The sequence below is a fragment of the Equus przewalskii genome, chromosome 28, assembly GCF_037783145.1.
Source record: "Equus przewalskii isolate Varuska chromosome 28, EquPr2, whole genome shotgun sequence".
Lineage (NCBI taxonomy): Eukaryota > Metazoa > Chordata > Mammalia > Perissodactyla > Equidae > Equus > Equus przewalskii.
Window position 1 is genome coordinate 2,251,224 of NC_091858.1, and position 24,719 is coordinate 2,275,942.

At 40.6% G+C, this 24,719-nt stretch overlaps 2 protein-coding genes across 8 annotated transcripts in view; one reads left to right on the plus strand and one right to left on the minus strand.

Annotated features, from left to right (window-relative positions):
* Positions 1-10,742, minus strand: part of HOOK3 (hook microtubule tethering protein 3) — a 103,287-nt gene extending 92,545 nt beyond the window's left edge. The window contains exons 1-2 of one of the 2 annotated variants that reach the window (XM_070598692.1): positions 10,318-10,742; positions 2,035-2,120 (exon numbers count right to left, since the gene is read on the minus strand). In XM_070598692.1, the coding sequence (XP_070454793.1) occupies positions 2,035-2,120; positions 10,318-10,374 (143 nt within the window). In that variant the 5' untranslated portion in view covers positions 10,375-10,742. The other variant, XM_070598693.1, reaches the window with a different exon arrangement.
* Positions 10,205-24,719, plus strand: part of RNF170 (ring finger protein 170) — a 30,772-nt gene continuing 16,257 nt past the window's right edge. The window contains exons 1-4 of one of the 6 annotated variants that reach the window (XM_070598694.1): positions 10,205-10,321; positions 16,104-16,178; positions 16,845-16,988; positions 23,889-23,964. In XM_070598694.1, the coding sequence (XP_070454795.1) occupies positions 16,852-16,988; positions 23,889-23,964 (213 nt within the window). In that variant the 5' untranslated portion in view covers positions 10,205-10,321; positions 16,104-16,178; positions 16,845-16,851. Of the gene's footprint in view, positions 10,322-10,630; positions 10,910-16,103; positions 16,179-16,844; positions 16,989-23,888; positions 23,965-24,719 lie in introns of those variants that run through there. The other 5 variants (XM_070598696.1, XM_008544710.2, XM_008544712.2 and 2 more) reach the window with 5 other exon arrangements.

The following is a 24,719-nucleotide window of genomic DNA, read 5'->3' on the forward strand; positions in this document are numbered from 1 at the left end:
GGGGAAGTACAGTTTGGCTGTGGGATTCCATAAGGTAACACGTGTGGTTTCACAGTGATAAATTTCAATAAGATTCCTCAGCATACTTGTGTTTTTTTCCAGCTAGATTCAGCTGTATAAGTGAGAAGCAGAACTGAAAGGACATCAGATTTAACCAGAGTGGTGGTTTTGCCAAACAAACACAAAGTAATGAGAGAGGCGCAGAGGAGCCAAAAATGAGGAGTGATTATGATTGACTATGGAATTTCAGCTGAATAAGAGGAAAGAAAGAGAGGGGAAGGTGAAGGACAGTGCTGAGATTCCACTGGCATTAGAGAATTGAAGAATTATTGGAAACCTGGTACCAGAGGGAGTAAGATAGAAAGATAGGAAGTACTGATCTGACAGTGGTAAAAAAAAAAAAAACCCGAGGGGCCAGCCTGGTGGCGTAGTGTTTGAGTTTGTGTGCTCCCTTCAGCAGCCTGGGGTTCACTGCTTCGGATCCTGGGCACAGCCCTATATATCACTCGAGCCATGCTGTCGTGGCATCCCACACAGAACTAGAATGACCTACAACTAGGATATATAACTATGTACTGGGGCTTTGGGGAGGAAAAAAAAAAGTTGGGCAACAAATGTTAGCTCAGGGTCAATGTTCCTCATCAAAAAGAAAAAGAAAAAAAGGACTTAGGTGAAGCTCTCTAGACCATTCAAAGGCTAAAAATTATTTGGGCACCACTCAGAGGTGACCATGAAAATCACAAGATCACTCTTCTTACACTGCTAGAACCAGGGCTGGTCAGGTTTCAAACGAGCCCTCTCGAACTCCATCAAAAAGTCTGTGTGCCTGTATATGTGGAGAGATGTGTCATGTCCGTCACAGAAGAAAGCAACAGCAAGCTATAGTTTTCAAGCACGAGTCCCCAGTCCTCAGGTGCATGGATTCTCTGAAATGCAGGCAACTGAGCTGCTTCCCAGACGGGCAACCCTACACAACTCACTGCAGGGTGAGCAGCCTCAAGACTTAATTGAACGATGACATGATTCTCAACAGAACCGCAGCAAACCACAGCTAGTCACATGCAAATCTTTTAGCATCATCAGGCTGACAGATGATCAGGGCTTCAAAAGACAACAGTATCCCCAAATCATGTCACACCTAATGACCTCTTAAAGTCACAGGTAATTCTTTATTTGAACAATTTCTAGGTCAAAAGTTGAAGACAGCCATACAGAATCAATTTTATAACCATTATGTTTTCAAAGTAGTTAGAAGGAAAGGATCACGTATGCTCTATATATCCCAAACAAATATTTCATTGCTTTAGTCATTCAGTAAATATAAGCACTCTTGATGCAGACTGAACCATGAGAAACTGCTGTTATTTGACTGGTTTTGACCTACAAAGAAGGGCATTTTCATACTGTTCAACCCAACACCAGGCATTGCCCTAGGTGCTAATATGCAACAGTGAACAAAACAAATTCCCAGCCTCTGTGTGGAGCTTACATTATGTTTGTGCATGTTTGTGGAAGGCTGGGAGGGGGAAGCAGCAGATAAATAAACAAGCAAATATATGGTATATCAGATGGTATTAATACTTCGGAGAAGAACACAAAAGGTTAAAAGGGATACAGAGTAGCCCAGGAGAATGGTTGCTGCTTATTTTATATGGGCGACCAGGGAAGGCCTTACTGATACAACATTTGAGCAGAATCCTAAAGAAAACGGGAGTAAACCTCTTACATTCTACTACAGTGGTAAAATAGGGTCATTAACATGTAAATTTCTACCAAGTTATGATGAAAAACACAACAAATAATTCTGCTAAAACCACTGGCACACTACAATAATACAGCTATACTTAAACTTGCAGCCAGTCAATCTGTACCTAAACAAGTACGTGCCATCAAAATTACAGCTGCTGCTTACCGTTCTTATTCCATAGGCAACACAAGGTTCATGTAAGCACTTTTATTTTTTTGTCCATGTTTTCAATCTAATAAATATCCATGTATAAGAACATACAAGACAATAAAGTAATCTATTCTTACATCTTTTGAAGAACCTGGGCCATCACAACCCCATTCGTTAAATCTTCCACGGTCTGGCATGATGCATCCACATTAAATGTCTGGATCTGAAAAAAAAAAATAAAAGCGGGGGCGGGGGGAGAGGGGAGAAGATTCCATGGTTAACTACACAGAAGATTTCTCAGGCTTGTTTTTGTGATTACCTCATCTTGGGAGCTGGAACAAAGTTTAAAAAGCAGAACGGTTGGAAATTTTTTCCCTTATGGGAAATTTCCTATAGGTTATTATTTAATTTTTTCCCTTCGGTAAAAGAGAAATTGTGGTGGACCCTGGGTGACTTTCCAGCATCCGTTCTCCTCACAGATGACCAATCTAAGAAAGTCATAGTACTTTTTTTTAAAAATAGAGTTCATAATAGTTTACATCAATGTGAGATTTCAGCTGTACATTATTTCTTGACTGTCACCACAGAAAGTCATGGTACTCTGATCCTCTCCACCAGTGACTGACTCAGGGATGCACAGGGCAAACACAATTTGGAACAAAGAGATGCAAGGGGATGCTTACTTGAGCTTCTAGGGAAAAAAACCCCAATCTCTTCTTGATGGGAGTAAATGCGCTGCCTCAAATGCCACCAGGAGTCATCTTACGACCATTAAGGGAATTACTCTTAGGATGAGGCCATTGCACTTGATGACAAAGAAGAGGGATACAAACAACTAGGTCCTTGAGGCCAAAATTGAGCCACAGAATTAAGAAAACTTGAGGCCTCCTATTATGTGAGATAAGTTTCTTGTTTAAGCCTGGCCAGGTTGAGAATGCTTTTACTTAGAGCCAAAATATCTTTATACTGACGCAGAAGTCACAGTTACTACAATTAGGTTAGATATGCACTCATTTTGATTTTAAATGTATTTCTGAATTATTAGAACTAACTTAGTACTGGTCAACATGATGTGGCCAAGAAACAGCAGAAATTATTTCTATGAGTAAGATAATACAGCTAAAATGATTATACCCAGTAGTGCAACCAGGACTTAGAAGGAAATAAATCACTGAGAATAGACAGATGCAAGTCATGTTCTCACACAGTTTAATGGTTAGTAAAATGAAAGAGTTTTATAGGAAATGTAAATAGCAAGCACAAAGATTAGAAGTGAGAGTGTGGTGCAACCTAGGAATGAAAGGCAGTTTGGGATGGGCATCAGAGGAAGAGATGTAAGAGGGAAAAGCGTAAAACAGTGAAAGATAGGGTTAAAGAGGAAGGATTACCGAGCATAACCTCATGAGCCATGTCAGGACTTTATCCTAAGAGCACTGAGGAGGCGGCAAAGGAGTGTCAGTAGGAGAGCGAGGCCGTGAGAACTGCGCTGTGTAAGGATCACACTGGCTGCAGGACGAAGACAAGACCGGAGGGGAGGCAGGGAGGCCTAGTCCAGCAGGTTTATATACGAACGCAGACGAGGCCACGCTAGGTAGTGACAATGGAAACAGTGGAAATAACACTCGGGTAACCATTTGTCAACACACATGTTTATTTTTTGGGGTATAATCCTAGAAGTAAAACTGCTGAGTCAAAGTATATGCACATTTTAAGGTTTTTGATAAATATTGCCAAACTGCCCTTAATAAATGCTATAGCGATTTACTAACAGCGGGTGAGCATCCACTTCTCTGTACCTTATCATCTCCCAATCTTAAAAAAAAAAGTACTATTGGGGGCTGGCCCCGTAGCCGAGTGGTTAAGTTCACGCACTCCGCTGCAGGCGGCCCAGTGTTTCGTTGGTTCAAGTCCTGGGCGCGGACATGGCACTGCTCATCAGACCACACTGAGGCAGCGTCCCACATGCCACAAGTGGAAGGACCCACAACGAAGAATATACAACTATGTACCGGGGCGCTTTGGGGAGAAAAAGGAAAAAAAATAAAATCTTAAAAAAAAAAAAGTACTATTAACAAGTGCAGTTAGTTTCTACGTGTTTTCTATAGAGGAGAGTCTTGTGGGTAGTGATGGCTATGGTGGTGGAAACCAAGGGATTAATTATCGTAAAGATTGCACAGCAGGAGGTTTTTACTTAGGTATTTATGTAAGAGAGGTGATGAAAAGAGGCCCTTTCCCAGCCACCTCCTGACACTAACCTTATACATGGCAGAAGTTCAGTAAATAATTAGTAAATGAATAAAGAAAACAAATAAACATCATCTGCAGGCACTGATACTGAATTTTACTCCACACTACCTCCAGTTGCCTCCTCAACGGTAATATGATAATGATGTAGTTTACAAAGAAATAAGCATCTGCTTTCATATTACAGGTGCTAAATCAATCTCTTTCTTGTAGGTTTGTTTAGAATGAAAAAGAGGCAGCAGTGTGGGCCATAATCTCATTTCTCTCTTTATCATTAACCTTAGCACAATGCCTGATACAGAATAAGCCCTCAGTGAACATGCTTTCAATGTAATGAACTAATCCTATCCCCAGCTTTGCTCCTAATTTGCTGCCTGACCTTGGATGTGCCACTTTACCTCTCTTAGAATGTTTTTCAATATAGACTGGGAAAAATACCTTACGGAGAGGTGTGTGTTCCTTAAAGAACGAATGAGAAAAAGAACCCCTATTAGGTATTTTGAAAAGTCTAAAGCAGTGGTTCCCCAACTTGGGTGTACATCAGAGTCATCTGGGAAGCTGGAGGCGGTTGGGAATCTATTTCTAACAGGTTCATTGAATAATTCTTAGGCATCGGGACACTGATTTGGCATTCAGAACTCTCTGATCCGAAGCAGGAGCAAATATAACAGATGAAAGATCAGAAAACCGCCCTTGGCCAATCAGAAGAAACAACTCAACACAGCAGGTAATTCAATAATGCAAGTAATTTAGTTGTAAGGCACTATCTATTTCTCTCTTAGGACTTAAAAAAAAACAACTATTTTCATTTTGATTTTTAAAAGGTGGCTTCCAAACAATTAGTTTCTCTGTATTGGCTCTTGAGGTAAATAGCAGCTCATGAGGGCTACAAGATGTCCACCTCTGCTTTTTTTATTTTTTTGAGGAAGATTAGCCCTGAGCTAACATCTGCTGCCAATCTTCTTCTTTTTGCTGAGGAAGACTGGCCCTGAGCCTACATCCATGCCCATCTTCCTCTACTTTATATGTGAGACACCTACAACAGCATGGCTTGCCAAGTTGTGCCATGTCGGCACCCAGGATCGAAACCAGCGAACCCCAGGGCACCGAAGCGGAATGTGCGCATTTTGCTGCACCAGCGGGTCAGTCCCTGTCCACCTCTGCTTTGAGATAAAAGTAAAGCAGATGCCAAAGAAAATCTATCCCTGTGGAGTTTCCTTTTGCGGTGGTGAAAATGTTCTTGGAATTAGACAGTGGTGATGGCTGGCTGCACAACCTTCTGATCATACTACAAACCACTAACTGTACACTTTAAAGAATGAATTTTATGGTATGTATATTATATTTTAATTTCTAAAAAGAAATCTATCACCTACCAGTTCTCATAAACTCTGAGTTAACATCTACAGGATATTTCAGGATAGCAGTACAGTAAAATTTAAAGATAACTGTACCTAACTGCATTATGGCATCAAATTCTACCCGGAGGGTCATAACCTCTTTTAATTCCAAGCAGCTCTATTAACACCATCCAATCCTCTCCCTCCCCCCGCAAAAGCACGAGAAGAGTAAAGCATGAGATCACCTGGAACTAGTACTCTAGAGCAGTGGTTCTCAACCAGGGGTGATTTTGCTCCTTACCAGACATTTTTGGTTGTAACAACGAGGTGGGTGCTACTGGCATCTAGTAGGCAGAGACCAGGGATGCTACTATTAAACGTCCTACAACGCACAGGGGACTGCCTACAACAAAGACCCCAAGTGTCAATAATGCTAAGGTTAACAAACCCTGCTCTGGAGCAGTGGTTCTCAAAGTGTGGTCCCCAGGCCACCAACAATAGCATGACCTGGGAACTTGCTGGAAATGCAGAATCTCAGGCCCCAGCCCAGACTCACTAAACTACAAACTCTGGACATGCGGCCTAGCAATGAGTGTTTTATTTTTTTTTTTTTTTAAAGATTTTATTTTTTCCTTTTTCTCCCCAAAGCGCCCTGGTACATAGTTGTGTATTCTTCGTTCTGGGTTCCTCTAGTTGTGGCATGTGGGACGCTGCCTCAGCGTGGTCTGACGAGCAGTGCCATGTCTGCGCCCAGGATTCGAACCGACGAAACACTGGGCCGCCTGCAGCGCAGCGCGCGAACTTAACCACTCGGCCACGGGGCCAGCCCCAGCAATGAGTGTTTTAACGAGACCTCCAATGATGCTGATCAATGCTAACATATAAGAACCATTCTGAGTGTTAAATTGAACACAATCAAAACACAGAAGTTTTGTTCAATATCACTTACAGGAGGAAACAAAAAAAAGGACTTGAACCCAGGTGGTCTAATCTCAGAACCCATATTCTTTTTAAAATTTTTTATTTATTTTTGCTGAGGAAGATTTGCCCTGAGCTAACATCCATGCCAATCTTCCTCTATTTTGTATGTGGGTCACTGCCACAGCATGACTGCCGATGGGTGGTGAGGTCTGTGCCTGGGAACCAAACCCAGGCAGCCAAAGTGGAGTGTGCCAAATTTAACCACCAGGCCACAGGGCCAGCCCTTATACTCTTTTTTTTTTTTCAAAAAAAATTATTTTGAGGTCATATTGCTTATAACTGTGTAAATTTCAGGTGTACATTATTATATTTCAGTTTCTATATAGACTGCATCATATTCACAACCAATAGTCTAGTTTTTATCTGCCACCATACATATGTGCCCCTTTACACTTTTCACCCTCCCCGGACTCCCTTCCCCTCTGGCAACATGGAACCTATACTCTTAACTACCATGTTATACATAGCCTTGATTCAAAAAAAAAAGTGTGGCCAGGCCAGTGGCATAGTGGTTAAGTTCATGTGCTCCACTTCGGTGGCCCCAGGTTCACGGGTTCAGATCCTGGGCATGGACCCACCCACTGCTCATCAAGTCATGCTGTGGTGGCATTCCACATACAAAACAGAGGAAGACTGGCAAGATGTTAGCTCAGGACAATCTTCCTCACACACACACACACACAAAAGAAAATGCAAGCCTTAAAAAAAATACGTGCTTTAACGTTTGTACATCTGATTTTTTCATTCCTACATTAGAAGACAAAAATTGTTGGTACAGTGGAGTTAGGCAGAGCAGAGAGAATGGAATGAGGAGCACAATATCATAAAAAAATGATACCCTCCCTAATTCCATATACTGGTACGCATTTTATAGGCTGCTAAAGAAGTAATACAGAAATTATAAGGATATGTTACTGCTGCTGGGTTTCCCAGAAGAGACACACTAAGCCCCTGTGATGATCCTTCCCCACTTATCTTCCTGCCATTAACTGACAGCATTCCACATTCCTTCTGGCTTTTCAGTCTCTAAAACATAGGGAAGAGCAATCTTTTCATGTATATTTCAAGAAATTAGGCTTGACAAGGGTAAGAGGAAGGGCAGATTTTCCGAACAGGTAAGAATACATTTTGACACAGAGGGCGGGGAGAGGAGGCAGAGTGGAAATTCTCAAGCACATCCTGCTGAACTTGCTTGCTGGGTAAACTTTGATCTGGAATTTAAGCCTAAGATGTTTTCCATTGTAGGATGATACTTTGTCTTTTCATAAGTATTCCTCAACAAAAATTTGAAACACTTGTTCCTGGGGCTAGTAAGCTCTCTGATAAACAGCCATTTATCCAGCGTTTGGGGCAATGAGATGTTCCACGGAAATGAATTCTACATCAGTGACTAACAGTCACTCTTTAAGCGCTTGAGCTTTTATTATTCTAACCATTTCTATCTAGTAGAGGAATTTCTAAAATATACTATATACCTCTTACCTCAAACTCGATGGCATATAGTGAAAATAACCTTTTATTTGATATTCAGGATCATAATTATGATCTTCAATTACTGAACATGGAGGCTTCTAGAAGTGTATCAGGCTGTCAGCTCAACATCTGACTCACCCAGACTGAACTTCCAGTCCTTGGGTCTGTCACTGACAGCTGTCTGTTTTGCTTAGGGCTGCACTTACTTTCTAACCTGCTGGATGCAAAGAAACCACACAACTAAGTTGCCTAGAAGTTTATGTAAAACAGAGTAAGTTATTCTAAATAGGAGTCTTTTTTTTTTTTTTTTAGTGTATTGCATACATTTTTTCCCTTACATGTGCTTTTGGGATTGTATTCAGCATTACTCTGGTCTCCAGATATGAGGGGTGCTACTAGACTAAACATACACTTTCAGCCACCTCAAACATTTTTCACAGACATTTATTTTGCGTTTTATAACAACTAAATGAGAACAAACCTCGCATTCAAATTCGTTTAATTTGAAACATTTCAATGTACAATGTTTTAAATTGTTTCCAAATCTTAGAATTGTATTATTTTCCTGTGGATTCTCCCCACCAGTTTCCTCACTGATAATCTCTAATCTTATCTTCTCCAAAATTTTTCTTGATGAGCCTTCCTGTGACATTTCAAAAAGTCTTCTCTATGATACCATATTCCTTGACCTCTCTACAGTTGATAACCTGGATTATCTGTTTTCCTGACATTTTAGTAGATTCTAAATAGATGCTCTTGTACTGTGTGCTTCTGTTAGTATTCCTTCAAACTTCCCTCCAGGATTCTTCCTCTACACTTTTATCAGCATTCCTCACTCAAATTAGTGCAGTATCTTTTTGCAGACGCCCTTCAAATACACTTCTGTTTCCATGACTTATCTTTCTAGACTTTAAACAAAGGAGGCCCACTTCAGATTCAATTAGCTTCCTCATCTTTGCCCTCTTGCCTCTTTTTCTACAATTGAGGAAGGCACTACTTGTACAGACTGAAAAACACACATCTTAAGATCATCAATCTTCTATTTACAACCGCTGACACATCTTTTTCTTCCATAATATCAAAGAATGTGGTAATTCTTTCCTTTATCTCTCCCCTGCCCAGTCAAACCCTGGCCACCTTACGAAGCTTACCAATTTCTCTCCTCTAAAATACAGCAGTGAAACCCATCTCCCGGCCTGAAATTGGAACCCATGACAGTCGTAACCTGTATGTTAACTACATATTGCTAGAAACCATCTGAAATCCCAAGAATGCCCTAGTATAAAAGTTACTGACTATATGAAGCTCTATTATTATATACAGTTTCATAAAACATAATTTGATTCGTGACATAAACCAAATTATGAAAATCTCAAACTATTTTCATTACGTTTGTTACAACCAGCCTAAGGCAATGCTTCTCTAACCTTTCCACCGGAGTGCCCCACGCAAAGAGTGACGTCAATACTCCAAGGATCCGAACTTGTAACCCACGGCACCGCTAACAGAATTTCTGACATCTGTTTTACCTTTGACGTTAAAACAAACGCGGCAGTCACCTCCATAAATATATTAGTGTTTTATTCTAGAAATGATATTTTACATTTTAAGCAATGAGTAAAACGAATGCTCCCTAACGAAGCACTAGGTTTATCCTGTGGTTCTGCAGACCTCTACACACGCACACCAAAAACTGGAATCACAGTTTGAGAAACACACAAGCAAGGGTTTATGTTCAGCTCTTCAAGACACCGCCAAATGTACGGTAGTCGGCATGAGAATTGAACACATATTTACTCCCAAAAGTGAGAATTTTAATAAGCGCGTAATAACTTAAAATTAGGATCCCACAACGTTGCCCCAAAATGTCGAGTTCCATTACTGATTCCCAAACACCTTCCAGATTTATTTTTACCTTCATCACCTCTAACGAGCATCTCCACACCGCTTGCTTTCTAACCGCCCAAGCGCATCTCGCGTTTTCCCTACTCTCCCTGAAAAGTGCTGCTCGCTTCCTCCCCGGAGCGCCGGCCCCTCCCGGGGCTCCGCTCCAGGCTCCGCGCGCGTGACAACAAAGGCGAGGGCCGCCGCCACCGGGTCCGAGGGCCGCAGCCGGCGGCGTGGGCGGGGGACGGGCGCGCACAACTGCGTGCCGCTCACCGCGCCGCCCGCACCCCGGCCCGGCAGCCCGGCCAGTTCCCCGGGACCCCGCGGCCGCCGCCCCGGCCCGCCCCGGTGGACGCGGCCCGCGCCCCGGCTCCGCCCGCCCAGGCCCCGGATGTGACGGCACCGCCGCCCTGGGCGCTCGCCCCCCGCTCCGGCGTGGGGGATCCCGGAAAGGCGGCCTGGGGGAGGGGTCCCGACCCGCCGCGCGCCACATACCCAAGTGAGAAGGCTCTCGCACAGCTCCACCCGCTCCACCGACTCCACGCTGAACATCTTCCCCGGCTGCGGCCTGGCAGCGCCTGCCGCCTCGCCAGAAACCGCTGCCGCTCGGGCTGGGCCGCGTCGGGGGTCCGGGCAGCTGACGGGGCCTCTGGCCCACCTCCTCCTCGGGCCGGGCGCCGACGCTTGTCCGGCGCTCCCTGAGGCTCCCGCACCGTCACCCCCGCGCCCCTCCTTCTCCTTTCGCTCGGGACCGCGCGCCCGCCGCGCGCGCCCGCCGCCCCGCCCCCGGCCTCACGGCCCTCCCCCCGAGAGCGCCGGCCGGCCAGAGGCGGCCGCCGCGCCACTGCGCACGATCCGGCCGGCCTCCCGCCGCGCGCCCGCCGCCCCCGCTGCGTCTCGGCGCGCACGCGCACGCGCACGCGCAAGCGCCCTCGCGGAAGCCCGGCAGTGCGCGTGCGCCGGTGCAGCGCTCCACAGTAGAAAGGGACAGCTAGTGGTTGCCCGGGAGGGTGGCGGGGGCCGTCCCCGGAAATAATCTCTGTTCTCAGTCACCGGGAGTTGGCGAGGTATCCTCTGCGGTGGAGAGGTACGCGCCCCCCCCAACCCCCGCCGCCGCACGCGGCGGCCACTCCCCCGGCTCCGGCTCGCGGGGGCCGCCGGGAGGGCTCAGGCGTGCGCGGCCTGCCCGGGGGTCGCCTCTGGGCTGCCGAGGCTCTTCGGGGCGGGGGAGTTGCGGCCTCGGACCCCAGGACCCCGCCTTCCTTCTGGAAGCCGGGGTCTAAGCCTGGAGTCGCCCGGCTCGGGCCCAGACTGCCCCGGAGACGTGGAAGGGCGACGCGGAGGGCGTCCCGGTGGTTCTGGGCGGGCTGGGCCGGCGGCGAGGAGAGCCTGCCGCCCCTTCTGGGTCGCGTGGAGCCTCGGCCCCCGAAAGCCTTAAAGTGGGGAGCGGTGGGCGCCGTTCGCCCGTCCTTGAGGACCCCCACGGTTCCTAGGGCCTGTTTCTCCTAGGGCCGAGCTGAGAGCTGGCCTCTTCCTAGTGACTAGGTAGATCCTCTTGGGCTCTCACCTATTAGAGGCCTGAATCTCTGCAGAACTACCAATAAACTTTTATGAGATGTAACATATGTAGAAAAGTGCATACAACGTACATATTTAAAGAGTCATTAATAATAAAACACCCAGATAAAAATAAAGAGCATTGCCGGTACCTCAGGAGTTTCACCCGCACCTTGTGTTCCTTTCTGAGCACAGTTCCCTCCATAGACCGACGTTGATGATTCTTTTTCTTATAGCTTTACCTCTTATGTATGCATGCCTAAACAACATAGTTTTACTTTGCCTGGTTTTGGACTTTTATGAGTGGAATCATGTAGCTTTGAATTAATAGTAAATTTGTGTATATCTATAGGTATTTTTCATTGCTGTCTGGTATTCTATTGTATGACTAACAGTGTGTCCATTGTACCGCTGATGAGCATTTTGTTGTTCCAGTTTGGGGCTACTAAGAAGAACGCTATAAGCATACTGATACCTAGATACTAGTGCAAACGTGGAAAAGTTTCTTTAGGATACATGCCTTGAAGTCCCAGGAGAAATGTTGAGTCATAGTTAGGCATAACTTTACCAGATGATGCCACACTTTTATTTGGGGTGCAGCAAAGGTAACTTCCCAGGACACGTCTTTGGTTTGCAGTTCATGGAGCCCTCCCTCACCCTTTTCCCATTAAGAGGAGGTTTTGTCATTGAGCGTTCAGAACTGCCAAGACAGCGTTGAGTTTTCACTGATGCATAACAGAGTACCAGTTGACAGTTCACACGTAATGATTTATCATTTTGCGAATCTGAAAAATCTTACCCCGAAGTCTTCTCGAGTCTTTCAACGGTCTTTCTTTTAATCATTCTTCCCTACACCAAGGCCAGAGAAGCCTTTAGAAATGATAAATATGTATCTCTCCTGCCCTTCTTTCTTCTAATGGTGCCTCTGGATCTTGGTCAAACCAGAGTTCCTACATTCCATGCTAGTTGTTTCTGTCGAACCCCTAGCACTTTAAGTGATCATTACCCTTGTTAGACAGGTAAAGGTAGTAAGTAAACCCGGCTCCTGGGCAACTTGTCTTTGGATGTGGAGGACAACAAGATGCTAGCCTTTTCTGGAGGACTGTGGGATAGTGAGCACTTTTACTCCAGCTGCTCAGGTTTTCAAGGCTTTGACACAATTGACCTAAGCCGCCTTTTTTTTTTTTTCTTGAGGAAGATTAGCCCTGAGCTAACATCTGCTGCCAATCCTTTTTGCTAAGGAAGACTGGCCCTGAGCTAACATCTGTGCCCATCTTCCTCCACTTTATCTGTGGGATCCCTACCACAGCATGGCTTGCTAAGCGGTGCCATGTCCACATCTGCGATCCAAACCGGGGAACCCCAGGCCTCCGAAGTGGAACGTGGGAACTTGACAGCTGCGCCACCAGGCCAGCCTCCTAAGCCTAAACCTAAGTCTAAGCCTAAACTGCCTTTTTAAGTGTGACTGCTCATCTACAATTCATTTGTGCAGGATATGACAGTGTTAATTGAGATTTCATCCTATAGCTCCAGTTACATTGGATGAAGGAAATTATATTAAAAGCTTCTTGGATGTGAGTAATTGTCTGCTGAAACCATGTGGCCATCATGTTTCTACGTGAGCTTGTGTAAAAAGACCTTCAGTTTCTTCTTTGAAGTTATGGAATTTCCTATATTTCCCTTATTTTTCTTTCTTCTTTCCTCTCTTCTTTTCTCCTTTCCTCCCTGCCTTCCGCCCTCCTTCCCTCCTTCCTTTCTCAAAGCTTTGGAAAAGCCCAGAGAGATGAGTGGAACTTATCTTAGCTGTCTCCATACTCGGGTTAGTTGGAGGCTAGTTCTCATCTACAATTGTTTATCAGATTCAGGTAAACATGGTGGTGTCCTGCATGACAATGTTCTCGAGTTCCTAGGGAATGCGTACTTAGAGCTATGATTAAAGAGAGTTTGAGAGGCTACCTAGTGCAGCTATGGGGAAGGCATGGCTAAGTCTTATCATGGTTCTGCTGATTCCTTAACGGTTGTTAATAATAGTAATCAAAATAGTATAGGTCCCATTTACTGAGAGCCCATATAATGGGCCAAGCAATATGCTAAATGCTTTACCTTCATTATGTCGTAAACTCCACAAAACAAGGCTCTTTTTTTTCCTTTTGCCAAAAAAGCGGCCGTTTTATATGGTTCAAATTAATTTTATGTCTTTTATGTATGAGGAAGCTGAGACCCAGATTTTACATAAGTACACAGTTGTCTGACTACAAAGCTGATGCGTCTTCGATATATTAAGCTATTCCTTGGTAAGATTTGGCCAGCTAATCAGTAACAAAGCCAAAGCTAGAAACTGGTTCCTCTTTAGGCTTCTGTCAATTAAAACATACAGTTTCCAAGATCTATGGTGTTTTGTTTGTATAAATCTCTAATAGTTAAAAACAGAGTACTAGAAACTCTTCTTTTCGTATTTGATGGATCTCATGAAATAGATTAGCTACCATGTTCTATCGACTAATAACATCTCCCGGTTTCAAAGAAGCAGCATTTAGTGGCCCCTACAACATGTAATGTCCCTGTGCACTGCTCAGGGGAATGAGATGTAGTCCGTGTGGGTGCCTCCCAGTGCCCTTTGCTGAGATCTTTAGAAGGCGGCCTCAGGAAGCTGAGTGTGGCGAGGGGGGTAGGTAAGAATGGCCTGGAGACGACCTCTTAAATCTTTGAGCACTGAGGCCTAATTTTCATCTCTCAAGGGAGGAAGCAGGCACTGGCTTTTATTTTTATTGTTAAAGTTGTATGTACTTGGAAAGAATTCAAACTATAGAACTGTATCCTGGGAAAGGTGAAGATCTGGCTCGCCCAGTCCTGCTCCCCACTTGTAGCCACTTTAACCTTTGGTATTTATCTTTCCTGACGTTTTTTCTATTCCAAAAGACTCAATCAGAGAAATGTCGTGGTGGGAGGAACTTAAGAAATCCTCAAGTCCAGCTTTTACATTTTGCGGAAAATAAGAGGCCCTAAGAGCTTTAGTGGGGTCACAGTTGTGGCAGCAGAGCTGGAGCTACCCTGAGGGCTGTTAATGGGCACGCAGCAACGCTCGGTTCGAGCCGAGCCCCTGTGCCCCTGGACAAAGTCAGCAGCGCTGTTCCGTTCTAGACAAGTCCGGACTGCGAAAAACAAAAGTTGGAGAACCGAAGTTCAGGTTGACTTAGGAGTTCATTTTCAGGACTGAGGTATTAGGTCATCTCCTCAAGTAGAAAATTGTATTTCTTTTTACTGTTTATCGCCTGTAATCTTATATCGGCCTCTTTCCAAATGGAGGAGGTGTTAGAATACCTCATTTTTGAAACTCTAGCTCCTACAGTTCCTTTTTTCACTCCGATTATAAGAAAAATGACTGGCAGAAGTTGAACTATTAAAGCCCCCTGGTAGGCCAGACACCATTAGTAGTTAGTTCTCCCTGTGAGAGCTCCGGACAACGGGAGAATGCAGCCGACCTCTGTTCCTCTCAGAAGCTTACCAACTGTCTTCTCCCTCTTCCCGTCAGGTCAAGCACCTTCTTTGGTAACACCAGAATTTATGGAAATAAAAAGTAACTCTTCATTTCAACAACATTGGGAACTTCTGCTATAAAATGATGCAAATAACATTATAGGGCCGTGACGCACTTAAAAGTATCGTGGATCTCTGAGCTCTTGGAATTGTGCATGAAGCAATATCTTCGGGGTGTAATTGTGTAGAAGTCAAACATCTCTCTATATTTTTATACAGTAGAATATATATAATTTGTACAGTAGAATGTAGTCACGTTACCACTGATTAAACCTAGAAGGACATGGGAACAAGTGTAACCCATTTTTTAAAAAAAAAGTACCAAGTAGTAAACTCTGTCAATGTATACATAGGAGAAAGTCCCCACAACTGTGAAGTAGTTAGCTTCAGAAGTTAGAGGCTGGGAATCTTGACACGGGATAACATTTTGGTTATCTTTGAGCAGGTGCAAGTAGCTCTCCCTGCCCTTAGGACTTCTGACAGCCATAGCATCTCTTATTTAAAAAGAAGAAACCTGATAAAATAAAAATCGAAATTGACTATGTGGCCCCCCCTGGATTATTGGACGCTCTTCAGTTTCAGCTGGCAGGTCATTTGATGGTTCTTTTGAGTGAAAATACTGAAGTTAAGAGCCCTTTCTCTGAGTTTCCTGGTGTACATCTTCATTATGGAGATTTGAAACCTGTCATTAGAAAGTTCTTGATATATCAGGCTATTACCATGTATAAAGTGGATGAAAGCTGCCTTTGATCTGTTCGTTTCCTTAAGTTCCTTCCAGGAGAGGTGATTTTCTTACTAGCTGTCAGTTCAGATTCTTTTCAAAAGTGTTAGACTTTCAAGCTCAAAGTTTCCTCTTAACAGAGATTCACCTGATTAATGGTGATATTGAATAAAAACGTTTTCCAGTGAGGTAAGTTACATAAATACAGAATTTTACTTTAATTATGAATAGTCAGATATATGTAATTGAATATTTTATTCCTTTATTTCCCTTGAGTTGTTTTATAAGACTTTGAACTTTAGTGTTTCGCCATCTGAAAAAAATATGAATTACCTATGTAATTCACACATACACCAGTGTGGTTGGGCTGTCTTCCCTCAAACCTATAGAGATTGGGCATTGCCATTTTTCTCTAGTTTAGAGTATGGAAAGGAGAGTTTCATATCCTCCCTTTTCTCTTCATAAGGAAATGCAGCCTCAGCGTGATTCCGTATTGCAGCAGTTCAAAGAATTCTGAACCATAACCCGAGCTTAGTCCCAGGTGAGGCTAATAGTTTCCATTAATTCAAGTAGTCTTAGTGTAGATATAAATGTCCTATAGCCTCAATGTCTTTTATTTTTCAAATTACTAACACTATAAGTAAGGGAAATCACTCTTATTTAAACGGATATTTGTTAGGCCTTACTGTGTACAGGGCATTGTTCTAGGTAATGTGGGAATATTTACGGAAGAAGACAGTATGCTTCCTCCCCTATCCGTACATGGTCAGTTCCATGCGCACATTCAGTGCTGTGAGGGAGAGAGGGATCTGATTTACTTGGAGAATTTATTTGGTATTCAAGACTAAGAAAAGAGCAGCTGTGCAAGAGGAATGTCTTTTTTTCTTAAAATTAAAGGAGCTAAGCTTGAAGAGGAAAGGATTTTTTTTAAAAAATTTGTTTTAAAAAAATGTGACTGGATGATAAATTACAGTAATTGTTTTTCTTAAAGGAAATAGAATTCTGTACTCCTCAAAATAATGTCTGGCAAATTTTAAAGAACTCATTAATGGGGCAATTCCTACTGGAGTTGTAATGCAACCTACCTTAAGTAGGCGCTACAAAAAATTAAATATATTAGAAGTCAGTTATATTTATATTGTTTTTATTGGTATATTTCATTTTTACTGTGTCATTTGTAACTTTCATCTTGTTTCTTTATCTTTAGACTTGGAATGGCCACATATCAAGGTGAAGTTCAAAGTTTGAAACTGGATGATGATTCAGTCATAGAAGGAGTAAGTGACCAAGTACTTGTGGCAGTTGTGGTCAGTTTCGCTTTGATTGCTACCCTGGTATATGCACTTTTCAGGTGAGACTAAAGGACAAAAGAATTGAAATAATATGTATTTCCAAGGGCCACTGACTTTCTCAATGCTTCCAATAATGTTTAATACTTAATATGAAAAGCAAGTAATAGATTTCAATAATTGTGTATATTTACTAAGGTATTTTATTTTCCTCTAGGCTCCAAATGCCACCATATATTTTTCCTGTCATCAACTGTCTTAGCAGATAAAAGTTAAATTTATCATCCATATTTTGAATAAAATGTCAATATTTTCTATAGGAGTATCACAGTTTAAAAATGTAATTTTCATAATTGAATCCATCACCTTGTAGGTGATAGAATAAGTGCAAAATAGTTTCAGTTTTTAAATGGAAAAATTGAGGCAAAAAAAACTTGGATAGGATTGAGGGGATTAAGATTAGAGTTAAAATTACTGTTATAGAATTTGGAATAGTACTTAAAGGTCTCGGATATCTATGTACTAATAGATAGACACTAGGTAATAAACTAGAAATTTAAGTATTAACACATGGAGATAAGTAAAATTTCATATATATTATTGAAAGCAGAAGTGGACAAAAAAGTATAAAATAGAAAAAGATTAATTCCAAAAATACAGATGAGTGAGTTTCCTGCAGAAATTATAGAAAGGATTATTAAACAGAATGTGAACACTTAGGAAAAAATGATAATTAATTTACTCTTTTACCTCTGCATGGTTAGTTTCTTATTAGGGTAATGTTATCTTGATTTCAGTAGGATATTTTACACTTAAGTGGTGATACACTTAGGAACTTAATGAGGAAGTGAGGACTAGAAGATAGCAGATTTCTGTGAATTCACACCTGGTTGACAGGTTGTTCCCAGGAGTACTGACCAATGTTCAAATGTAAACCAAAAAAGGAGGACACTGAATTGTTGCAGGGCTCTGCCCTTGAGCCTCTTCTACTCATTTCTATTAACAACTTGGATGAAGAAGACATAAGAAGAATGCTTATTAAATTGTCAGTTGGGAAAGATAGCAAATGTATTGGTAAAACAGAATCAAGTTTCGAAAATGGGCCATCCCATACATCTATGATCAACTGGTCTTTGACAAGGGTACCAAGACCTTTCAGTGGGGAAAGATTTCAACAAATGATATTGGGACAGCTGGATAGCCACATGCAAGAGAATGAAGTTGGGCCCATACCACAGCATTTGAAAAAATTAACTCAAAATGGGTCAAAGACCTAAATGTAAGAGCTGACCTATACATAGGAGTAAATTGTCAGGATTCTTAGATATGACACCAAAAGCATTAGCAACAAAAGAAAAAACAGATAAATTAGACTTCATCAAAATTAACAACTTTCGTGCTTCAAATGACATCATCAAGAAAGTAAAAACACGATCGGCAGAATGGGAGAAAATATTTAAAACCATGTATCTCATAGGCACTTGTATATGAATATATAAAGAACTCAAAACTCAGTAATAAAAAGGCAACCCAATTAATAAATGGGCAAAAGATCTGAATAGCCATTCCTCCAAAGAAGATATGCAAATAACCAATAAGCACATGAACAAATGCTCCACATTGGGGGGAAAATACAGATCAAAACCACAGTGAGATAAAATTAAATACCCACAGGATGGCTAGAATCAAAAAGTCAGATAATAACAATTGTTGTTGAGGATGTGGAGAAATTAGAACCCTCATACGCTGCTGGTGAGAATGTGATGGTGCACCCACTTTGGAAAAACTGTCAGTTCCTCAAATGATTAAATATAGAGTTACTATATGACCAAGTAATTTCATTCCTAGGTATACATACCCATGAGAAATGAAAACTTATCTCTACACACAAACTTGAACAGGAATGCTCATAGCAGCATTATTCATAATAGCCAAAAAGCGAAAACAACCCAAATATCCATCAGTAGATGAATGGATAAACAAAATGTGGTATATCCATACAATGGAATATTATTCACCTATAAAAAGGAATGCCATACTGATCATGGATGACACTTGAAGAAGATGCGAAGTGAAATAAACCAGACACTAAGCCACATATGAATCTGTTCATATGACTGTCAACAATAAGGAAATCTATAAAGGTGGAAAGTAGATTAGTGATTGCTTAGGACTGAAATGGAAGGTCGGGCGGGGTACAGGAGGCGAGAGCTAAAGGATATACGGTTTCTTTCTGAGGTGATGAAAATGTTTTAAAATCAACTGTGGTGATAGTTGGACATATCTGTGAAACCATTGAATTGAACATTCTAAATGGGTAAATTGTATGGTAGGTGAATTATATCTCAATAATTATAAAATAAAAAATGGGTCATGACTAGGCAAATACAAATAAAGTATCTGCTCTTTACCTATTAAGAATGGGATGCAGATAGGACTTTATTGTCATATGAAACTCTCTGTGATAAATTGTTGAGAGACACATCACAAAACCATAAATCAAGTAACTCATTTTGTTTAAAAAGTATTTTTTTATAAGATGAATTTTATTTTAAAATGTTTTTCTTTTCAATTATTTGCTTTTCTAATTTCTCTACCATGGATATTTATTACTTGTTTAATAAAAGTCTTTTCCCCCAGATGGGAATGATGTGAAGCCCACACTGAAAGTTTCTGTTTAATAACCGACTGTGTGTTGTAGACGCTAGACTTAACAGCCTTAGGCTGCGTTAATCAAAATCCCCAAATAAAGGTCACCTCTGGATTGTATTCAGTTTGGGTCAAGAATTTTAAACTGGAAAACACTCAGGGGAGGTTATCACAATGGGTAAAGCTACCAAAACAAATATACAAAAATGCTTCAAGGAACTGAGGATATTATCGCTTAGGGAAAAAGACAAATAAAAACTGTCTTAATATGATGAGGGCTTGTTTTATTGAAGCAGAATTAGATTTATTCTGTGTAGCTTCATGGGTAGAACCAGGGCCAATAGGTAAAGATAAATAATGAGATTTGGGCTTACCCTAGGAAATAGCTTTTCAAATTATATAAGGTGCTCCCCATTACTTGGACAGTGTCGTGAATCTGTCAAATGATTGGGTGGGAGGTCAGTTTAAGTTCCTGTCCCTCTCTTCAGATTAAAATTCAGTTGACATTTGTAATCCTGTTACTTCAACTGAAATAATCAATTAGGGATGAGTTGGGGGAGGGATAGCATGCAGTTTAAAATTCAAGCAAAGGAACCTTCTATCTCTTTTCTGTAATTTCTTTGATATTTTTAGTCATTATAATTAATTCTTTTTTGTATTGTGGTAATAATATACATAACATAAAATTTACCATTTTAAGTATGCAATTCAGTGGCATTAAGTACATTCACAGTGTTGTATAACCATCACCATTATTTATTTCCAAAACGTTCTTATCATCCCAAACAAAAACTGTACCAATTAAACAGTAACTCCCTATTACTCCTCCCCATCCCCTGGAAACCTTTATTCTGTCTGTCTCAATGAATTAGCCTATTGTAGATAACTCATAACGTAGAATCATACAATATTTGTCCATTTGTGTCTGGCTTATTTCACTTAGTATAATGTTGCAAGGTCCATCTGTGTTCTAGCATGTATCAAAATTTCATCCCTTTTTATGGCTGAATAGTATTCCATTGTATACATATACCACATTTTGTTTATCCAGTCATCTGTTGATGGACATATGGGTTGTTCCCACCTTTTGGCTATTCTGAATGATGCTGCTATGAGCATTGGTGTACAAGTATCTGTCTGAGCCCTACTTTCAATTGGAATTGTTAGATCATATGGTAATTCTATGTTTAACTTTTGAGGACCCTCCAATGTGTTTTTCACAGTGGCTACCCCATGTTACATTCCCATTGGCAATGCATGAGGATTCCAGTTTCTCTACATTCTTGTCCAAACTTGCTACTTTCTGTTTTTTTGATAAGAGTCATCCTAATGGATATGAAGTGATATCTCGTGGTTTTGATTTGCGTTTCACTAATGACTAATGATGTTGAGCATCATTTCATATGCTTATTGGCCGTTTGTATGCCTTCTTTTGAGAAATGTCTAGTCAAGTCCTTTGCCCATCTTTGAATTGAGTTGTTTGGTTTTTTGAGTTATAAGAGTTCTTTATATATTCTTTATATTGATGCACAAAAGTTTTTACTTTTGCAAACTGGCTTGGGCACAGTGGTTTTTTTTTTAAGTTTTTAATTTTTATGAAGTCCAGTTTATCTATTTTTTGTTGTTGTTGCCTGTGTTTTTGGTGTCATTAAAGAAATCATTGCTGAATTTAAGGTCATAAAGATTTTCTCCTTTGTTTTCTTCTAAGATTTTTATACTTTTAGCTCTTAAGTTTGGGTCTTTGATCCCTTTTGAGTTAATTTTTGTATATGATGTGAGGTAAGGATCCAAATTCTTTCTTTTGCATATGGATATCCAGTTTTCCCAGCACTATTTGTTGAAAAGATTCTCCTTACCCCATTGAAGGGTCTTGACAACCTTGTCAAAAATCAATTGACTACATATGTGAGTTTATTTCTGGTCTCTGTGTTCTATTCTATTGGTTTATATGTTTGTCCTTATGCCAGTACCCCACTATTTTGATTGCTATAGCTTTGTAGTAAGTTTTGAAATCAGGCAGTGTGTGTCCTAAAACTTTGTTCTTCTTTTTCAAGATGATCTTGGCTATTTGGGGTCCTTTGAGATACCATGTAAATTTTAGGATGGGTTTTCCTGTTTCTGCAAGAATGCTGTTGGGATCTTGATAGGGATTGCACTGAATCTGTAGACAGAGCACTTTGGGTGGTATTGACATCTTAAGAATATCGTCTTCCACTATGTGAACACAGGATGTCTTTCCATTTATTTGTGTCTTTAATTTCTTTCAGCAATGTTCTGTAGTTATGATTAACTTCTTTTTAAATCTTTTTTATTTGTTCTCCCTTCTTAAGCTATTAGTAAATAGCTGCCATTTGTTGACATACCAGAAGCCAGTCTGGTATGCAGTTTAAACTGGTGTGCAGTTTAACCCATAAACCACATACTTGCACATTTGTAAACTTTGATTCAAACTTCCTTTCTTGACCCAGGGTTTGGATATCATTTCTTTCCTCATATTTGAGGTTCCTGGCTCCTTTCCAGGGCCCCATATAACTTAACTGGTTTGATAGTTTTGGTTTCTTCTTTCAAAGAACAAAGAAGGACCATAAATTGTTGGTAAATATAATAATCACAACAAATGTACTTCAGTTCTATATAAGAGCCACTGTTTTCCTTGGCATCTTACTTTAGACCTGCTTCATGTCAAATGCCCTGTCATTTTCTCATAGCTAAGGTGATTATATGTTCCAGATTTTCTAATCTAGGTTTCAGTCTATCTTAATTATCCCATTGTTTTCTAGATTTTTGGTTCTTTACTCACAGTTTGCCAATCGCGTTTAATTACCTGAGCTACAGGTCATGTTCAGTATCTTGGGCTGTTTGTTCTTATTCTTTGGCTATACTTTGACTTTTCTAATATTCTACTACCAGATTTAAGAATGTCGTGTCTTCTCTTTTATGGAAAGAAACCAAAAGGAAGACCTGCCAGTCACATGGTTTATATCTATACTCTGAAAAGTCATGATTATCTTTTGCCACTGAAAAGGGAATAGTTTTCCTCTGTAAAGAATGGAGAATTATTTACTGGTATTTAAGTGAGATGGTTCCTGAGCTGTTCCTTGATAGACTAATTTCACCACAGAGTAGCTTGCTTTCATAGGTCATTTATTCAGTCACAAGAACGTAACATTTTAAAATAAATAACCCACCAAAATTAGAGGTGTTTAAACAGAGTTCACGTAGTTTCATTGTATTTATATTGAGCTTCTGATTACATATTTGACTTTAAATTGTTTTGGATTTCTTTAGTTTTCCCTATCCCATTAGAATATTGATTTCGGTTCTTATCTCTATTGGATACTGGTTCATCCAGAGAGTAAAGGCTCTTCTATAGAGTAACATTTGGATTGTGTGGACTTAAAATTATTGCTCTTAAAGAGCTTTAAGTTTAGAAAAACTTATACAGCCAAATGAAATTAAGCTGATTCACCCTCTCTATACCAACCTATCTATCACTCCTAATTTCAGTACTCACATGTCTTATCCCATCCTCTTATATCAGCCACTAACTGCTTACCTTTGATTCTCCATTTAAATTGTTAATGTTAAGATACGCCATGGCCTAGTGCTTAAGTTTGATGCACTCTGCTTTGGTGGCCTGGGTTCATGGGTTCAGATCCAGGGTGTGGACTTATTACCACTCGTCAGCCATGCTGTGGTGGTGACCTACATACATAATAGAGAAAGACTGGCACAGGTGTTAACTCAGGGCTAATCTTCCTCAAGCAAAGAAAAGAGGAAGCTTGGCAATGGATCTTAGCTCAGGGCAAATCTTCCTCAGCAAAAAAAGAAAAAAAAGATACTAGTGGAATGTTAGGTTTTGGCTTTCCTATATTACATAATTTTAGTTTTTGTTTTTCTCTGTCCCCCTCCCCTCATAGATGAAAAGTTGGGAGAAAGACCCAATTAGATATGGAAAAGTGGTCAAATGCATAATAATATAGAAGATTATATAGCTGCTTATTGTGAAGGAATTTTACAAAATAAATATGTTAATTGTTCTTTATATTATTTGTAAGCCTGCAATTACATTAAATCCCCAAGGTATTAGGCCTCTGGATTTCATCATTTACCAGTTAAACCTGAAACGAGCTGATCATCAGTGATCTCAGAACAGCCTGGAATGTTCAGTCCTGGTACTAGAGTATAGCTGTATACCATCATTTACATCTATTAAGTTACCAGTGGTTCTAGGTTGAAAATTAGACCTTTAAAGAAAACGGATTTGTCTGACAATATTTTATATTTAAAGTTTATTCTATTTTATTCAACAGAAACGCACATCAAAACATTCACCCAGAAAACCAAGAGCTAGTGAGGGTGCTTCGGGAGCAGCTTCAATCAGAACAGGTAACTGTTGTCATATCAGCATCCGCATTTGTGTGAGGAGTAGATGTTATTACTCCCCTTTCCTCTGAAATTGTGATGAAATATTAATAAATTACTTTTTGGAAACATGGGCTTCTTTCCTGCTTTGCAAGTTACCTTAAATTATTCTATTGATTCTATATTTTTAGATTAGGCAAATGACTAGACTTAATCTATTCAGATGTTTTCAGGTGTTGTTTTTTTTAACATGCTTTAAAAGATAGCAGTTTTCTTATTATTGACTTGCGAGGAAATAATCACTGTCTAACTGGCTTTCTTGAAATGTGGTAGAACCATTCTTTCTAACACGTTATTCCCCTAAGACCTACAAGGCAATGATTATGAGGGGTAGCTTTTTTTTTCTTTTCTTTTTCTTCAGTGGTCAGAAGTTAACAAAACTAGTTAGGCAAAGAAGAAAACTTTTCTTCTCTGCCTCTTCTTTGCTTTTAACTAGATGGACTCTCTACAACCAGAAATGTAGTATATTTTGTGAAGGCTGGATTAAGTAGGATATTGTACACCTTCATGCCAAGATAGCAAACATCAAAAAACAAAAATTAAAAATTAATTTCCTAGCCACCAATCAAACTAATTCCAAAGATGGTTTTATAATTTAGCCATTCACTGAATATTTCTTGAACATTTGTCATATGCTAGACACTGTTGTAGATATTGGGAATTCAATCATGAACTAAACAAATAAGAATTCCTGCCTTCATAGAACTTAAATTCATTGA